General features: G+C 37.7%; 1 protein-coding gene across 1 annotated transcript in view; it reads right to left on the reverse strand.

The window, feature by feature from the left end:
- Positions 1-19723, reverse strand: part of LOC149841910 (uncharacterized) — a 112603-nt gene extending 92880 nt beyond the window's left edge. The window contains exons 1-5 of the mRNA XM_089998772.1: positions 19584-19723; positions 11164-11489; positions 10376-10479; positions 3751-3819; positions 2249-2309 (exon numbers count right to left, since the gene is read on the reverse strand). Coding sequence (XP_089854898.1) covers positions 2249-2309; positions 3751-3819; positions 10376-10479; positions 11164-11489; positions 19584-19643 — 620 coding nt within the window. The 5' untranslated portion in view covers positions 19644-19723. The remainder of the gene's footprint in view (positions 1-2248; positions 2310-3750; positions 3820-10375; positions 10480-11163; positions 11490-19583) is intronic.
- Positions 19724-19843: the final 120 nt, after the last annotated feature.

Below are 19843 nucleotides of genomic sequence, written 5' to 3' on the forward strand. Positions count from 1 at the left end.
ATTAATAAAATAATAAAAATTTTAAATAAAAACTAAGAATAAATGACATTATAAAATAAATAATATTTTCCTATAATTAACTCATCGTTGTCGTCGGGTTGCTGCTCTTCCTCGCCGCCATGTGGCTCACCACCGTCTCCAAGAGCTCCCTCTGCTCGTCCTCTGTTGCGATGGAAACAAAGTGAGAGGACGGTGCTCGGTTTCTCCGCGAGAGGCCCGGGATTAACTTCTTGGCATAGCACACCAACGACCCCTCGATGCTCTCGGGGCACAACCATTCTTATGTAATACAAACTAGAACGGTGAGCTCGTCGTACCACCAAGCGGACTTCACCGGTCCTCAGTGCTAGAGGTCGGATTCGATCCCATTCCAGGGGACATTGATGCCTACACTTGCACCATGGATAGATGTGCCTTCACTAGAATTTGCATGGTGGTTCCACTGAACTTTGTTGCTAAGCCACAGATTGAGATAGCTATTCTCAATGGACGCTTCTTTCAGCAAGACATAGTGTACGAACAGAAGATACAGTTCTGTTCTCAATGTGGATCGATGAACCACTCAGCGATGACCTGTCCTGCTCAGAAATCTGATTCTGATGAGACTCTTCAATCTGCCTCCCAGGATGAGTGGACCCTGGTGAAGATGCATCAAAAACCCAAAATTGTTCAAGCAAAGGTTCCCAGAGAGAATCGAACCAACTGTTTTTCGGTCCTAAATGATTTTGAGAAGAACAATAAAACTCCTCAAGATTCCAAATCTACAAAGGGAGACGGCTCTAATGTAGTTGCTTCAGTTGCTGTGATGGATATTTAAACACAGGTCCCACCACAGTCTAACGCCCCCAGTGCACGTGGAGTCCGTGAACCGCAAGCCAACTGAGGGGAATCGATAAAAGTTCAAGAGCCTTCATCTCCTAAGAAAATCGAGAAGCAGAAGGATACCTTATCAAGTAATACCTTCTCTGGAACTTCTGAGATCGTCGTTTCCAGAACCCCTGCCTCATTGAAAAATTTTCTGATGCTGGCGACCGGTTTCGACGGAGCAAGTTTGTTTTACATAAAAATGAGGTAACCACCAAGCGGACCTCACCGGTCCTCGTTGCCGGAGGTCGGATTCGATCCCATTCCAGGGGACATTGTCGCTGGGGCTCGCCAAATCGTCGGATGCCCCTCCGCCACCGGCCATCCGAAGAGGGACAGGTCGGTGGCGGCCTTAATCGCTATGGCTTTGATGCACCGCCTGGTGATGCTGAGCTCCTCGGCCTCCGGCAGGAGCCGCTCGCACGAGCTCAGGTTCTTGACAGCGTCTAGCTCAGGAACGCCTCCGTCTTGGCGACGAGAATGTCGTGGTTGTGCTCCTCCGTCATCTCGAGGTACTCCACCGCGCACCAAAGAGGGAAGAGTAACATGATGCGTACGCCTTAGATGCGAAGCGTGCTTCGATGTGAGGCGTACGCTTCACCCATGTGAAGTGTATGCTTCGAGACTCAAACGCCTCACTACATCGCCTCGATACTTTTTGCTTACGCTTCGCCTCTAAGGCGTACGCTTCAGGTACCGAGGCGTACGCTTCAGGTACCGAGGTGTACGCTTCAGGTACCGAGGCGTACGCTTCAGGTACCGAGGCGTACGCTTCAGGTACCGAGGCGTACGCTTCAGGTACCGAGGCGTACGCTTCAGGTACCGAGGCGTACGCTTCAGGTACCGAGGCGTACGCCTCTCACAACACTGATTACTACTTTAATAACACCATTTTCCAGCTCTGCATGCCTTAAAGGAATTCCTTTTAATGGTTAACATCCCATAGAAAGTAATAGAAGAGAAACATGGTAAGATCATGATTCAAAGAAGCACATTAGCATTAATAATCCGTTAATTTTTTGCAAGGCAATACACTGAACCAAATTGAAAAATAATAATATTCACATGTTGAGAAAGCAGAATATAGCATCACCAGGGACAAAGCTGACTAGGACCAAAATGCACAAGGAGAAGATTCACCAAATTAAACCAAAGGAAATCAATGTCAATTCAGAATGAAGCCACGGAGGTTTAACCCCTGCAGTCAGAGGAAGCCCCAATTTCAGAGTAAAAATCTTTTTTGTTTTGAAATAATTCAGAGTATTGAATCAATGTTTTCCTCCCAACAGTTCCTGCTATCCAGGGTCAAAGAGAAAATAGATGCAAAATAAGATATGTATCATTTAACTATCGAACTATGAAACAGATGAATTACGAGTCTCACCCATCATGTGATGCAGAAAGAATACCAAGATCAGGAATTATGGCTAAACTTCGAACAGTATCTGCAAAAACCTAACATGACATCAAGAACTGAAGAAAATAGAAATGGTACATGTTTCTGTAACCTTACAAGCATCAGCAGCAGCAAAGAGAACATGAGAAAAAAAACAGCATCCAGTAGATTAAACACTATTTGCCATGCATTAAGCACATGGCCAAGTAAAAACAAGTAGAGGTTATGTACAAATCAACCACTATCAGAGAAATAACAAACAGATTCATTTTTTATAAAGAGTTGCTTGTCCAAATTCTCTCCAAATCTCATCAGGTGGCAATAACACCATGTCCAGCTTAGTCATAGTAAAAAAATATACTGCAAAAGTGCAAATGCATAATATAAAAATATCATATATGGTCAAGAGAGAACAGATATAAATACACATGAAATCAAACTCCAGCAAAGCATCTGGTATTGTGGTTTCCTTTTTTTTTTGAACTTTGCAACATTGCTTATGGGCATGAAAGAAAGAAAACAACCACATACTATCAAACAACTGCAACTGAGACTCATAGAGACTCAAGGATCTTTTACATTATTCTTGCTGCAGGTATCATAGAGACTCGAAGATGTAGACCAAGACAATGACATGAACACATCTAAAAAGGTCTGAAGAAGATAAGGCATGCTAATAGTACAACAAAAAGCTCAGTCTCTAATCTATGGCAATCAGAAGGTCAACAGGAGACAGGATATGATAGCATTCACCCTGAAAATTAATTGGCAAAGACTACAACACCACTTTCAAAGACTGGTTACATAAGTGCAAAGCTGAAGTTTTTTTCTGACACCACTTTCAAAGACTGGGAATAAAACAAATAATAGCAACCCCAAGAAAAATATCTACGGCATGTTTCCTCTCCGGAGTTCAAGATTTCAACAATGAAAAGTCATTCAAAACTTAATAAACAGGAAACGCAAAAGCTTGCACTTGTTCAGATTCTTCAGAACCAAGTAACTAGGATGGTTTCATCTGAATATGCTATTAGAGATTATTTCTCACTTGATACGATGAGAAGTGGTATATACCATAGTCACCTATATCCTTTAAGAAGGTAATTTCTTGGAGATATTTCCAAATGGTGGAAAATATGAGAAGCTTAAAAAATTGAAAAATATAAACAATGGTAAGAAAGACTAGGTTTTCTATTATTTTTCTTACAAAAACATAAAGAAACAAATTTCAAAAGCTTTTAAAATACAAAAGAAACAAAAATAGAAGAACTGAACTTAAAATATATAAAAATAATATTTTTTAAAAAAAATTGCAAAAGTATCATATAATATCACGATATTCTGAATATCGTGAAATTTTTCCGATCATATCAGCTACCTTAAAATATCAGAATTTCTATCACCAATATCGATGACTATGGTATATACCAAATCATATGACCTGATGCAATAGAATGGTAGCTCAATTATGAAAGAGTACAACAACTAACCTGCATGCCCAGTGAAAGTGCCTGTACATGTTGTCCCTCTCCAAAGCTTCAATGTCGCATCACTTGAACCTAATTGAAGAGGGACTAAAACATATTAGAACTGCAAAAACTATATAACAAGGAAAACACAATTCATTATTTTTCCCTTCAGTCACCTGAAACCTAAGCCCCAAATGCAAGAGAAATTAAAAGTTAGAAACTGCAAAAAAATAGATAACAAAGAATTTTTTTCTTTTTTTCTTTTTCTTTTCAGCAGTTTGTGGTCTTGCAGATTTGTTCCATGTACATGTTCGATATGAGCAACATCACAATAGGCACCACCAGTTAAAGGCAGTCCATCCTTAGCAACGAGACTACTAGTTGAGACAAGGAGTGTACATGCCTATATGGTCATCACTTGCATTGAGATACCAAAGTTTCATGTAGATGGGACCACATGGCTGTAAGGATTCGATAAAGGCCAGGCTGAAGCAAGCATCTTGGACGCCGCAAGCACAGACCAAGTCCTCAGACCAGTCTAAGTGCAGACCATATGAAAATGTTGAAGTAAGGATCTGGCCTGGAGGTTTGGACATGCTTTTAACAAAAATAACAGTTTAAATAAAACAATTTTAAAACATGGAATAGTATATAAAAAGGAAAAGAGAAAAGAGGAAATGATTTTTTATTCTTTATTTACACAAAAAAGTCAAATAGCATTTGAATTTAGAAAACAAAAGTAAGAAAGATTTTACAATAATATCAGAGTATCCTTTATGAATGTTGACAGCTCCATACGTAGCAATCCAATACCCTTACCTATTCAGGTCTAAATCTAACTACATGACATTCCTGCAGTCAACTGATTATTTTAGACATAATTTAGAAACTTGCTCTTCTTCTTTTCCAGTATATGTCTCCGTTGATATCATCTTCATTTTTTGAATCCAAACTAAGCAATTCTTTTCTTGTCATCATTCTTGAACATTGAGCTTATCAATATATTAGGACTCTACTGTGCTCCAGAAATAAAAGAGGTGGCAAAAACAGAGTTATGTCCACTTCGCCACCCAACAAATCACAGGCTTAGGTTTGTGTCTAAACTCTAAACCCAAACGAAAGTCTGGCCACAAAGCCTGACAACTAGCTTAGGCAGGTTGGGAAGTCACCTCAAATACCTGATAAGTAAACCTTGTCAGGGTTTGGTCAGGCTGGACCGAGCCAATGCCTAATCTATGCACATGATCAAGCAACTCATAACCCATGAGTCAAGGAAGCACCGCAAAAGATGATGAGATTCCAAAAACCATCATAAGCAATACCATACAGACCCTGAAGAAGCAACAAATATAGAAACAAAAGCAGGAGCAGATGCAGTACGATGGAAATATAAGTGATGAACAGTAAAACATAATGTATGCAATCAATCAGCTGCAGCTAACACTCTCTTGGTGCATCTCTCAAGGATAGAAGAGAAGAAAATGTAGGTGGACAGTGAATTTTGTTTTTTTTTTGTGCCACCAGGAGACACATTTCACTCATGAGCAATTGCAGATAAGATCCGGAATGAACAATGTTGATGTCAGTCCAGACTCAACTCTTGGAGAAGAAAATCTGGGTCAGAGACTAGGACTGATTCCATCTCCATAAGCAGAACCCTAGTTTCAAATTTTGACAAGGTAATACTAAACCAAGTCAAATGTGTTGAATGTCAGTACATCCAAGCAACTAGTTTTTTTTTATATAGGGAAAAGCAACAGGTCAAATTCGATTGATCCAGCAGGGTCCAACAAGAATAGTGCAAGTTTTATCCAAATATACAAAGCCTATTTTTGGTTCATATATGGGTCAAATCCTGCTCAAACTATGGACCCACTAACCCAGTTTCACCCTGGTTCTAATATGAACTTTCTCATAACCAATTGTGCTTTTCATCACCAAAAATGAATCTCCTTATTTGGTAGGTTTTTCTCCTAGTGCAGGTATGTCTTGCTTGGCATCATTTGTTATAGCTGTCAATCAAAAATAACAATCAGCTTCAGACCCTTACGAAGTTAAAAGCATAGTTACCAGAAGCTTCTTGATACATGCAGAAACTTGTTTCCCCGGAAGCTCGCTTATCCAAAAGAAGGGGAAGCCTTTGGGAAACTTGCTTCCAAAATATGGGAAACTCAATTCCCTTTACTGGGAAGCCTGTTTCCTCGTCGTTTCCCAAATCGATTCTCTTTCACTTCCCTTAAAAAAAAGTTTTCCTCTCACTTCTTGTCACTTCCCACTCATTTCCCCCTCACTTCCCATGTTTTTCATACTAGAAAATTATAAATTTTTATAACAAGTTTGTGAGTTGGTTTTATATTGTTTTAGATTTGTGATCACGCATATTTTATTCATATTTTTATGCATGATCTTGCGCATATTCAAGGTTTAAAGGGCCGTGTTTAGTCAATTTTAATGTGTTGTCGTACAGGAGAGCTTTGTGTCGAATTCCATCGAATTTGGAGTGAAAATGAGCAAATTGGAGCAAATGGAAGACTTTTGGATCGAGCCCGATAAATAGATCGGGTAAAATTTTAAAACTCCAGATTTGACCCACTTGTGTTTGAGAAATATCTTAGTTTTTAACATGTTTTTAGAAATAATATCTTAAATTGAAGCATTTTGAAAATCATTGAAATTAAGAGTCTTTTCAAGAAAATTTCTAAAAAACCCTTCTAACCCTAACCCATATTTTAAAAAGGATTTTTAGAGAAAGGGGGGCCATCTTTTCCCTCCTTGGAATTCATGCCTCTCTCTCTCTCTCTCTCTCTCTCTCTCTCTCTCTCTCTCTCTCTCTCTCTCTCTCTCTCTCTCTCTCTCTCTCTCTTGGATTGAAGCTCATCTCCAAAGGTGCATGACACATTTTAGAGAAGAGGGAAGGCCGCTCTTTCTCTCCCAAGTCCGTCGGAGGCGAACCCAAGGTGAGTCTCTTCTCCCCCTTTTCACTATATTTTTATTTATTGTAGTTTGTTGCATATAAATTAGTTTTCTTTAATTTCTTCACGCATTAGTTTGTTTGTTTTTTGTTAGTTTGCTGCATAGGTTAGTTTTTTTTATTAGATTATTTCCACATTATAGTTTAGTTTTTTTTTTTACTTGTTCTTTTTATATCAGATCTGACGATCGGATCTAATGATCAGATCAGATCTGCCCACCAGATCAGGCCAGCAGGTTTGCCATCGATCAGCAGAACCAATCTGCCAGCCCAGATCTGTTATACAGATCAGACCAACCCAGATCTGCTACACAGATCTACCGACCAGATCTGTCAGCAGACCAGGCCAGCCGAAGTCCAGCCTGATCAGACTGCCGATCTGTAGCTTGATCAGTTGACTGATCTGTCGGCCTGATTGCCAGCAGATCTGCCAGCCCAATCGCCCATTCTGAGTTGCCGGCTGATCTGTAGATCATCCTTTAGCAGGGCAATGGCTGGACCTGGTTTGGACATATTCGGCGAAGGCCTAATGATGCTCCAGTTAGAAGGATGGAGAAATGGGAAAATATATTAGTTAAAAGAGGTCGGGGTAGGCCAAGGAAGACTTGGATGGAGATGATAGGAAAGGATATGAATGCTTTGAACCTCACCGAGGACATGGCGTTGGATAGAAATGATTGGAGGAGAAGGATTCATGTGGAAGACCCAGAATGATTTTCTTTTTTGGTTCATATCGTCGACCCCAATTGTTTTGGGATGAAGGCGTAGTTGTTGTTGTTGTTGTTGTTGTTGTTGTTGTTGTGATAAATTAGTAGTTTATTACTTTTCCGGTATTAGTTTTGTTGAAAGTAGGTGGTTTAAGTTTAAACCTTCTTAGTTGGGAGGTTATTTGAATTTTTTATTAAATAAGGGACTTAGATGTAATTTATTATTTTGGCCTCTCTCTATTTAACATAGAGAGAGCCCTAATGTTAATTAACGAGTTTCTCTTCATGTGCAGCCATCTCTCTCTCTCTCTCTCTCTCTCTCTCTCTCTCTCTCTCTCTCTCTCTCTCTCTTCCTTCTCTCTCTCTCTCTCTACCTAGCGTTCGGTGCATCTCTCTACAAGTTTAGCATAGTAGCTCACAGTTTTGCTGCATATTGAGTTACAAATAAAAAAAACTGGTTTTGGAAATCGCGATTTGGCAAACCGTGTGCTAAATAATTTTTTTTTAGTTTAGACCTTTCCTTTCCTTTCCTTTCCTTTCCTTTCCTTAGATTTAGATACATATAGATTTTTGTTTCTAGATTCAATTCAATTATTAGTTTATTGCAACTAACCGTAACTAGAATAGGTAGTCTAGTTGCTTTTGTTCTTATGTGGTTTTGAGTTTTGTAGGTGGGCGTGAGCTTCTTGATTTCTATTAGAACGTGACAGTGATAAGCATACCAGGGCCATACACGCACGGATAACAGGAGCTAGATTGCGAGCAAACGAGGACTTGCAAATTTTATTTTTTTATTTTTTTTGTATTTTTTTAAGGCATTAGGTCATTTAATTAATCTGGTTGTAATAATTTTATTTTCGCTCAAACACATGTAATAGGTTTAATTGCGCTTTGTTTACTTTTAAGGCAATAAAGATTGTTTTGTTTGGAGTACGAGGTTTTAACCCGTTCCCTGAGTTCGACCCGGACTTCACCACTAGTGTGAACCGGTTATTTATAATTTGATGCACAGTTTACACTGACCATTTTTATTGAAAATACCTTTTGAAAAATACTTTTAAAAAAAAGTTGCAACAATTTGAGTTTACATCACTTCTTATTTGCCTCCGCCCGTACTTCATATTGCTCTCTATGTGTTTCCTTTTCATTTTTTCATGTACTTGCATAACCGCTTCATAACCTTATCCTGCTTCTCACTTCATGCTACTTTACTTGTTTCTCAGCTTCTGCTTCACGCATTGCTTCTCGTATCCATTTTGTTTCTTGGTAACTATTGTTAAAAGTAATATATACCAGGTGGTAAAATAACAGCATTCCCTGATATTATGCCATTATATGAATCTTCATCAGCTAACAACTTTATTTAATTAAACTCGGTGAATAAAAAACTCATATAGATGGATGTAATGCACAGACCATAGTTACCGAAAGCACTACTATAAGGTGGAAATCGTGATTCCCAGGAAGCGGGAACCAAAAGCAGTGTGGAATCATGCTTCCTATGCATGGAATTCACGATTCCCATGTGATGGGAATCACAATTCCCACCCGTAGGAATTTTGATTTCCATACTTGAGTTTTTATTTTCATTGGAATTTTAATTCTCAAGTTGAGGAAATCAATTCCTCATATATAAGAATTCTGGTTCCTCACTATTTGTAGTGTGATTTTATCTCATGCAGCCATAGGCCCCTCTTTTTCTCTTGTTCATCTCAACTAAATGCATGCACATTATTATTTTGATTGCAAAAATAGTTCCTTTTATTTTATGAATTACCATATCTAGTTTGATATGTTTTTCTATGCGCATGTTGGATTGTTGTGCTCTCTCTTAATTGCAGTTTGTTCTTTGTTTCATAATATAGCTACATTTGTTTAAAACTTCAAATTTTTGAATTCTTGAACAGAGGAAAAATAGCTTATCAGCCTAATTAATATTACTTTTTGCACAACTCAGTAGCTTTTATGCATCTTATATGCAGCTTGATTATATTACAATTGCTATATTCACTAACTACAATAATATGAAAGCGTTAGCAATGCATAATTAGCTATATGTTGTTAGATGTTGTTTTGTTAACATATGATATATTTATATCTAAATAAATAAATATTATATTATATATATAACATTGACCACTCTTGTACATTTCTTATTGTTTAAAGGTATCATATAGTAGTTGATTATGTTGTTAGGCTTAGTTGAAGTTTCTTAGAACTGTAATATGTGTGATGAGTTACACATAGATTGTTGCACAAATTTTTTATTATTTCAATGCTTTGTATCCAAACTCCGAAATAAACGGTTTTTCATTTTTATTGATTGTGTGTTATTTAGTTATTCTATTAAATGATCTTAGGTAGTTTTTCTAATAAGATGATAGAATTGTCAATTGTGGACATTATTTCTTAATTATTCATTTTCACATACTTCTTTTTTCTTCAAAAAAGTTCATTCTTTAAAAGTTGTCTTCTTACATCCATCATTTTATCATTATTTCTCATAAGTCATAATTTCTTATACTGCTTCCCGAATGATTCCCCATATCGCTTCCGATTCGCTTCCCACTTCCCAATTCTGATTCTTGTACCGCTTCCTGTTTTCGATTCCCATTCTGGCAACTATGGCACAGACAGCTTGTGGCAATAAAAGATCAGAATGCCACTTTTTTCTATGGTCAAGCTGGGGGAGGTTCTCGATGGTATTCAAACCCAAGATCTACTAGTAAGATTGTACTAGCCTAACTGATCCAGCTATCTTATTCAAACCCAAGATTACAATATCAACAACAATGATAAAAAAACATGCAATTGTCATATGTAACTCAGCCACCTAAATATATCACTAAACTAAGAAGTCTGTCTTCCCAGAGAGGATTTAGGAAATATACCCTTTTATCAAGTTATATTCAAAAAGTTGCCACATCACCAAAGAGGGAAAGGGAAAAAAATTGAAAGAAAATAAAACCTGTAACAAGCTCCCCCGATGGAAGCCTTAGAACAGCTTGAATGGGAGCCTTATGAGCCTCCCAAGACTCAACAAGTTGTCCTTTCCTCCACCTTCTAATGGTACTGCATAAACATTTCAAGCAAGATAAATTATTATAGCTGGGAATAAACAGTCAAGACCAAAATCAAACAAGCAAATTGTTCTAAAAATACTGACTAATGGAATTCTCTTAATTACAATGCACATCCATTGGTATATGGCTTTTCAAAACATATCCATTAGTATATGAAACGAAAACATTTAACATAAACATGAAATGATTAAATCACCAGTACAGTGTACACCACCCATAATCATAGTAACAAGTACAGCCAGTAAATTCAATTTATCATTTTTATGATATGAGTTCGACTCTCTTTTTACATTTATAGATATTTATCACAATTTTTTTAGAAAATCACAATAAAACATGAACCAAACTACACCATATTCAAATGGAATGTTTACGAATCCGCGTGGAGGAATTAGAACAACAAATTAAAGAAGATATTGGGTTGTATGGCTTCAAGTCAGATCCCTTCTCACAATTCTGTGAAGTTGTACAGGAAAAGCAACTATGCCTTAATATATGTGGTAAACAGGGGTATTCTATTGGAAGGAGAGCATAACACAACAGTTTATCCCATTTAACTAGCTAACAGATGCATTCAAACATCAACAGACGAGCTCAATTAAACCAAATGCAGAAAATTATGTGTTGCAGAAAAGGACAATAAGACTCATAGACAATAAAATTTATCGCGTACCAGTCAATAGATGAAGAAACAATGTCACAATTGTCTATTGCAACACCTGTGACCTGGAGCTGATGACCTTTCATTCTATGCAAAGTTCGTGCTGAGCTCAAGTCCCAAAGTAAGACAATTGTGTCCATGCCACCAGAGACAACTGCACCTTCTGGAAAATCATTACAAGGAGGAATCCAAGCAAGCGGTCCCACAAAACTAGTATGTTCTGTCAATGTTTTTGACAATGTATATCCATGATCAGAATGCAGGGCCCAAAACCTAACAGTTTTATCTCTAGAGGATGTTGCTATCCCAGTATCTCCACAGACACATATTCCACGAACCTGAGAAGATGTTTTTTGTAATGTCAACCACTTGCCCACCACAAGCAGAAACCAGAAATATAGCAACACATATGCACATGAAAATAAGAATATTCAATGCCAAGACAAGTACCATGCTGCAGAAACACATGCATATGTGTGTGTGAGAGGAGAGAGAGAGAGAGATGTGATGTGGTCGGTACCATATCAATGTGTAGAACTTCACATATGCATTTCCAAGTAGATTGGACCTTATGGATGGATTCAGCATGGTCCATTCAGTGTAAAACAGGATTTCCATCTAACAAATTGAGCATGCAAGCTTTGATGGTCATGTTTTGGCGCTATCCGAGCCATTCATTTCTATCCTTCCCGAAAATGCATTTTAATACTTAAATGTATTGGTTTAAAGGGCAATTTAGAGTAAATAAACCATAATAAATCCATCTATGTGGTCAGATTACTTAAAAATGCATGAATAATGAGATTTTACTCATCGATACCAAATTTGTGGTGCACATATAGACACCAAAGAAATATCTGTATATGTAAACATCATACTAGATATAGGAGCTAGAGATGCACACTGGGCTGGGTAGAATGAACTTAGCATACCTGACTTCACATCCAATTTCTTGGCCTTCGCATGAGACCCAGGGTTTGATCAATCCTAGGGTGTTCTTTTTTTTTACTTTCCCTTTTTTATATGCACTGCCAGCCCAGTTACTCACAGCCTCCAGCCCCTTTAGAAGCCAAGCTGAAAGGAGAAACAGGCCAAGGAGCATGGGCGGTGGTACAGGACTGACCCTGGCTTCCCCCATTACTTGATGTGTCCATGCAGGTCATACTCACGCACAACTCAGTGAGGCCCATAGGCCATGCCCATCACCAGCGCTCTATACCGTCCAAGCCATTGTGGAGCACCTTGTAATGAAATAATCTTTCACAAAAAGCACTAATGCTCACAACAAGTGTCTATTAAAGACACCTTAATCATAACCCACAAAAGGGCACAAATGAGAGAACTCAAGAAGAAAATAATAAATTTATTTCATTCACATAAAATGCTTAAAAAGCATTGTTCCAATGAGACGGGAGTTACCCCTATTTATACACATAAGAGAGAGGGAGAGAAATGTCTTTAAGAAAGGAGTCGTTGGACTAGCTCCAATGGCTCTTCAAACTAGTCAACATTGACTATGAAAATGTTGACTAGTTTGAGTCTAGTTTAAAAAGAACTAGACAACCTAAAAAGACAAAAAACAAATAAAGAAAAAAGGAAAATATAAATAATATATAAATATACATGTATTATATATAATTATATATACCTATATTTATGTATATACACTTTTTAACACTCTCCCTCAAACTTACGGTACAATCGAGCGGTGAGAGGTTTGGTGAAGAAATTTGCTAATTGGTATTCTGATGTAACATAAGGCAGATCAATGGTCTCATGTAGATACACTCCTTTCTAACATAGTGACAATCCATTTCGATATGTTTGGTGAGTTCATGAAATGTTTGGCTGCTGGCAATTTAGATTGCACTCATGTTGTCACAGCACATGCGTGAGGCTTTTGTCACTTCAACTCCCATGTCAATCAGCAGTCTTCTGATCCAAACAACCTCCATCTTTGTGGTGGGCATGGCTTGGTATTCAGCTTCGATTGACAAAAGAGAAACCATCTGTTGTTTCTTGCACCGCCACGAAATCAAGAATTCACCTAAGAAAACATAAAAAACAGTGGTTGAGTGCTTGTTATTTAGATCACCTCCCCAATCAGCATCTGTATAAGCAATCAAATCTAATGAAGATGAAGCAGACAAGAAGAGGCCTTGAGAAAGAGAGGACTTAATGTATCTAATAATACGCAAAACTGATCTCATGTGAACAGAAGTTGGAGCATGCTGAAATTGACTAGTTGTGTGTACAACGTGTGCTATATCAGGTCTAGTAATTTAGAGATAGGAAAGTGCTCCAATAAGTTGTCGGTAAGGAGTGAGATCTTCAAGAGGTTCTCTATCATCAATTCGCATTTTGGTGTTGACAACCTCTAAAGTATCAACTCTCTTATCATCTGTGATTTTAGAGCTGAAAACAATATCAAAAGCAAACTTAGATTGAGATAATAAATAACCTCGAGGAGAATAAGCAACTTCAATTCCTAAAAAATATCTCAATAAACCTAGATCAGTCATTTCAAAATGATTTTTAAGAATTTTTTTAATGTTTTCAACTTTTTTTTTGTCTTCTTCAGTGATGATCATGTCATCCACATAAAGAAGACGAAGAAGAATCCCTACATCAGAAATCTTAACAAATAAAGCAGTGTCAGTTAGGCAAGTTCTGAATTCAATATCGAGCATAACATGACTAAACCTGTCATACCAGGCTTTTTTAACCTATTTTCCTCCACAATTAATTCCTTAATAGTGTCAACAATAGAGAAAAAAATTTCTCTATATAAAAGGGTTGATTTGGTGGTTTCAAATTCTGGTCTCAAACCATTTACAAATTAGTAAAAATGTTCTATATCAAGTTTTTTTTTGGCAAAGCTCGATATCTTCCAAACAATACCACTTTGGCTCAAGAAGAACCAAGTCTCCCCAAAGTTGGGACAATTTATTATAGTATTCTCTAATACTTTTGTCCCTTTGGGTCATAATTCGCACATTGTCTTATAAATTATACACATGTGCAATATCTTAAGAGAATACATATTTCTAAGGTATTTCCAAGCCTTATTGGCATGTTGAAACTTTGCAAGACTAAAGCATTTCTTGATATCTACGCTATTAATTAGCCAAGACATGGTCTTGGCATGCCCCATCCTCCATTTTTTCCATTTTTTTCATATATAGTTAATACCTTAGTTTTCTCTCCTTCAGTGAGAGATACCTCTTTCTCATTTTCAATTTTTGTGAGAATTATTTTTTGTTCTGAATCAGAACCATTTAGTAACCCCCACAACCCCTTCCCCCAAATGTGGTGCTTCATAATTGAAGCCCACATCACAAAATTGATATCATTTAGTTTTATGGGCATGATGGTGACTTTATCATTGTCATCCATTCTTATAATGGAAGAGAAAGGAGATGAGAGAGAAAAAGAAAGAAAAGAAAATATGAGAGAAAGGAGAAAGAGCAAGAACACAATCACGATTTCACGATCTTTAAGTAGTCAACAATCTTTCGAACCACTTCTTTCTTCAACTATGTAAGCACAAGAATACTTGAATCACGAACAAGGAGACAAATCAACTTCTTGCTAAAAATGGCACAGAAAACGAGGCAGCAACTTTCCAAGATCTAGAAGCTTCCAAGCTCTGATACCATGTAATGAAATGAAGATCTTCCACAAAAGCACAAATGCTCACAACAAGTGTCTATTAAAGACACCTTAATCATAACCCACAAAAGGGCACAAATGAGAGAACTCAAGAAGGAAATAATAAATTTTTTTCATTAACATAAAATGCTTAAAAAGCATTGTTCCAATGAGAGGGGAGTTACCCCTATTTATACACATAAGAGTGAGAGAGAGAAATGACTTTAAGAGGCTCTAAAGGAGTCGTTGGAGCTAGTCCAACGGCTCTATTTGTAGCCGTTGGACTAGCTCCAATCCAACGGCTCTTCAAACTAGTCAACATGAAAATGCTGACTAGTTTGAGTCTAGTTCAAAAAGAACTAGACAACCTAAAAAGACAAAATAAATAAAGAAAAAGGAAAAATATAAATAATATATAAATATACATGTATTATATATAATTAAATATACATGTACATTTATGTATATACACTTTTAACACACCTAACCACAATTATGCCATGTTGATTATCAACTCCGGGATGGAGGAGCTAGCTGGACCAAGAACAATAAGATTGCACCATATATTCGACAAGGAGCAGATGTCACATCCACAACAACAAATGCACCTACTGCAGATACACACAAGTGGGGCTGGTAAACGAACCGAACAGGGCGTGTTTGGGCTCGGCCTGTTTACCAATTGACCAAGCTCGTGACTCAGCTCATGTAAAATAGTCCATGTTAGCTGTGATAGTATATATATATATATATATATATATATATATATATATATATATATATATATATATTGCACTTAAAATTATATGTATTTTATATAGTTTATATTTCATATATATTTATCATACATCTTTCTCTTTATATTTATATCCTAGGCATTCTTCTCTTTATATGTTACACTAACAATATAAATTACACATGAAATATATACATATTTTATCTATACAAGCCTGCCCAAGCTGAGCGAGCCCGTCTCGTTTAAGCTGAACGAGCTGCTCGTGGCTTGCCTCGCCATTTATATAAACCGATCACGAATGAGTTTGTAATGAGCCGAACTGAGCCGAGTCACAAGCTGCTCAATTCGTTTACCAGCTCTACACAAGTTTGCAGTGTGCAATCATAGGTAGGGGTGTCAACGGGATAGGTTTGGTTCAGACCCAAGTGGAATCAAACTTGGACCAGATTTTCAGATATGGTATTGGGTCCGGACCCTAGTCTAATCTGGTTCACTATAAGAAAAATCATACCGGACCCGATAAGAACTACATGAACCAAACCCAGTAAAATCATATTTTTTTCATTTTTACATTGAAAATTTGCAGATCTTAATCAGAACTCGGGTCAGGTTCGGCTCTGGTATAAATTTTCACAAACTATACCCAGGTCGATGTATTAATCGGACTTAATCGGGTCTTCTTATTTATCACCATACCCGTACCCTAAAGGGTTTGGTTCGGGTCGGGTCTGGGTAAACCATGCCCGTTCACACCCCTAATCATAGGTGAACACTACAACACCCACATCTACGCGTTGTGTATAGGAATTTAAGCCTATACAGTGAATGTGCATGTATTTATGCATCAGCTACAAGCTTCACGTACAAGCATATGAATCGACTCTTCTGGAACAATATACATGTTCCAGCGCAGGTGGAAGTATGTCAAATGCTTATTACCAACAACCATGCTCTCTCTCGAATTGTCTCTACCATTCTTTCAATCGTGTTTCACAAGACATCAGAAGTTCGCATTATGAATGCACGTCACCCATTGCAGAAAACTATAGATGGATAAACACACTGCAAGGTCAACTTTTATATTCATTAAATAGAGACCCCTAATAAAAGGTTAGGAAGAGAAATGTCCAGGTCAATGCAAATGTCATAAATAAACCAATATAAGGGAAAGGAATCTGGAATGCAATCAATTCTCGCATGATTTACTACAATCAATCTCTTAAAAGAATCAGAAATGCGAAACTCTCCTGCTGAATGTGCGATTTCAAGAAGAAAAATATAAGAGATCCACTATTGATGTAAACCGAGAGGGCTCGATTTACGATAAAACTACCCACACTACGAATTATGTAGGAAAGACAAGAAATAGATCTAGAAATGCGAGAAATAATTAAAAAATGCAGGAATTTAATGCAAAACACGAAATGAATTAAAATAACTGAAAATACTAACTTCAATCTCAATTCTTAATTTTCAACTTGAATGTTTGATCTCCTAAGCCTTCCCCATATTTATATAGGGGAAGAATTTTAATCCTAATAGAGTCCATAATCTAAGAATCCTCTAAAAGATAAAACTTATCATAATCTGGATATTGGATCCAATACATCATCCAATATCTATTACAATGCCTCAAATAAGAAAATATCCTAACTAAAATAAAATGGATCTCAAATGATCCAATGAAGGAAATGAACCCAGATATGTATCGCGCGGTTCCTGCATCATTTTCCCCGAGTTGGAGAAGACTTGCCATCAAGTCTTGATACCGCTTACACTTTTTTCAATCTCGCTCAACTTCTAAGAACCTCAAAAGTGATGCAATCTCTAACGAGTGTGGATCCAGAAAAGCTAATAGTAGTAGGATCCATTTTGTTGGTGATTCAAATAAAGGGAACATCTGGACCATGTCGTTCCTTCGTGGCTAGTGCAAAATAACTCCAAATGGATCTACTTGAGACATATGAGCCACGGTAGAAATTCCCAACTATAGGTATTCATGTTATAGGCCGGAAGGGGTTCCAGCGGGGCGTTCTTCGTCAGTGGGGATGAAAAGCTTAAGCGGGATCAAGACTTGAGGGTCAGTCTTAGAAGTTGAGCGGGATTGGAAAAAACGTAAGCGAGATCAAGACTTGAGGGTTAGTCTTTTCCAACCCGGGGAGAATGATGCAGGAACCGAGCGATGCATATCCGAGTCAATTTCCTTCATTGGATCATTTGAGATCCTTTTTATTTTAGTTAGGATATTTTTTTATTTAAGTCATTATAATAGATATTGGATGACGTATTGGATCCAATATCCAAATTATAATGAGTTTTATCTTTTAGAGGGTTATTAGATTAGGGACTCTATTAGGATTAGAATTCTTCTCATATAAATATGGGAAAGGCCTAGGAGATTAAACAGTCCAGTTGAGAATTTAGAATTGAGATTGAATTTAGTATTTTTAGTTATTTTAATTTATTGTCTGCTTTGCATTAAATTCCTGCATTTTTTTAGTTATTTTCACATTTCTAAATCTATTTCTTGTCTTTCTTACATAATTTGTAGTGTGGGTAGTTTTATCATAAATTGAGCCTTTTAGATTTACATCAATTAGTATCAGAGCAACACTTCGATCGCATGTTCGTGATGTCTCATAGTTTGAGCACCGAGTGGGAAGAAGATATTTCATTAGATCAATTAGGTGAAAGGATAAAAAAAAAAGAATTGATTTAATGTAGCAGGACTTAGCGTTGTTGGAAAAGATGATCCACCAACAAACTGCAGAATCAGATCAGAAACCGTCAACAAATCCACTACCACCACCACCGGTGAATCCTCCTCTGGTTTCTCCACCTTCCCCGGTTTGTCCTTCACCGCCTCCCCCTCTCCCTACCCTTCACGGCAGATAGCCAACCAGTAGATCCGGCCAGCCGAACCCCACACCAATGCCGGACCCCACACCAACACAGGGCACCTCACGGCAAGTGCACCCCTTGCCTATAGAAAACGATGCTGACGTGCACAACAGAGGAAAAGAGGGTGCATCCCTTGTCGATTTCATCTCCACTGACGGAGAACGCCCCGCCAGAACCCCTTCCCACTGCAGCAGGAATACCTAACCATGGATCATATGTCACAAGCAGATTCATTTGGAGTTATTTTGCACCAGACACCAAGGAACAAGGAACGCCATGGTCCAGATGTTCCCTCTATTTGAATCACCAGCAAAATTGATCCTACTACTATCAGCTTTTCTGGATCCACACTCGCTAGAGATTGCATCACTTTTGGGGTTCTTTGAAGTTGAGCAAGATTGAAAACAGCGTAAGCGTTCTCCAATTGGAGGAGAATGATGCAGGAACGGGGTCCATTTCTTTTGTTCGATCATTTGAGATCCCTTTTATTTTAGTTAGGATATTTTTGTCATTGTAATAGATATTGGGTGATATATTAGATTCAATATCCAAATTATGATAAGTTTTATCTTTTAGAGGTTATTAGATTAGGGATTCCCCTATAGATATGGGGAAGGCCTTGGAGATTAGCCAGTCAGGTAGATAATTCAGAATTGAGATTGAGTTTAGTATTTTCAGTTATTTTAATTTAGTCTCTGTTTTGCGTTAAATTCCTGCATTTTTTTAGTTATTTCTTGCATTTCTATATCTATTTCTCATAATTCTTAGTGTGGGTAGCTCGAGCCAAGTTACCCTCTTGGTTTACATCAACTATCCATCCACTTTCCAAAAGAGAACGCACCCAAATAGTGTGGAAAAGACCCTATTCACAATATTATCTACCAATATACCATGAATTTGGCACTAATTCTAAGATCGACGGCCGAAATCAATGAGGAAACAAGCAGGAACCAAGAATGCCGAATTTAATCCAAACGAGGAAACAAGAAATTAGCATCGTTTAAAGAGTCTTGGATACGTAAAGGGCGATGATAATGGATCTAATTATGCGATGAATTGAGAATCAATGCGAACGCAGTCGGCCAGCGGTGGAGAAGACAGAACAGGAAGGAAGGAAAAGGAAGAGAGATGGGAGAGCACTTACGTCGGCTTCGTGGCCTCTGAGCTCGCAACTGAGACGGTACTCACCGGATCCAGCGTCCATTGTTGGGGTAAGAGTTTGGTGGTAAAATGTCTCAACGCGCAGAGGGATTTTCAAAACTTCGGGAGGGAACGAAGCATCGCGACCCCAGTTTCCTGCCAGAACCCCTTTATAAAGGTTCGGTTTCGTCTTGCCTTTTTTTTCTATTCTGTGACTCAGGAGTGAATTTGAAGATAAATCCTTGCTAGTAGGCTTTCCACGTG

This window comes from Nuphar pumila, chromosome 3, assembly GCF_984573655.1.
Source record: "Nuphar pumila chromosome 3, dmNupPumi1.hap1.1, whole genome shotgun sequence".
In the NCBI taxonomy this organism is placed as follows: Eukaryota; Viridiplantae; Streptophyta; class Magnoliopsida; order Nymphaeales; family Nymphaeaceae; genus Nuphar; species Nuphar pumila.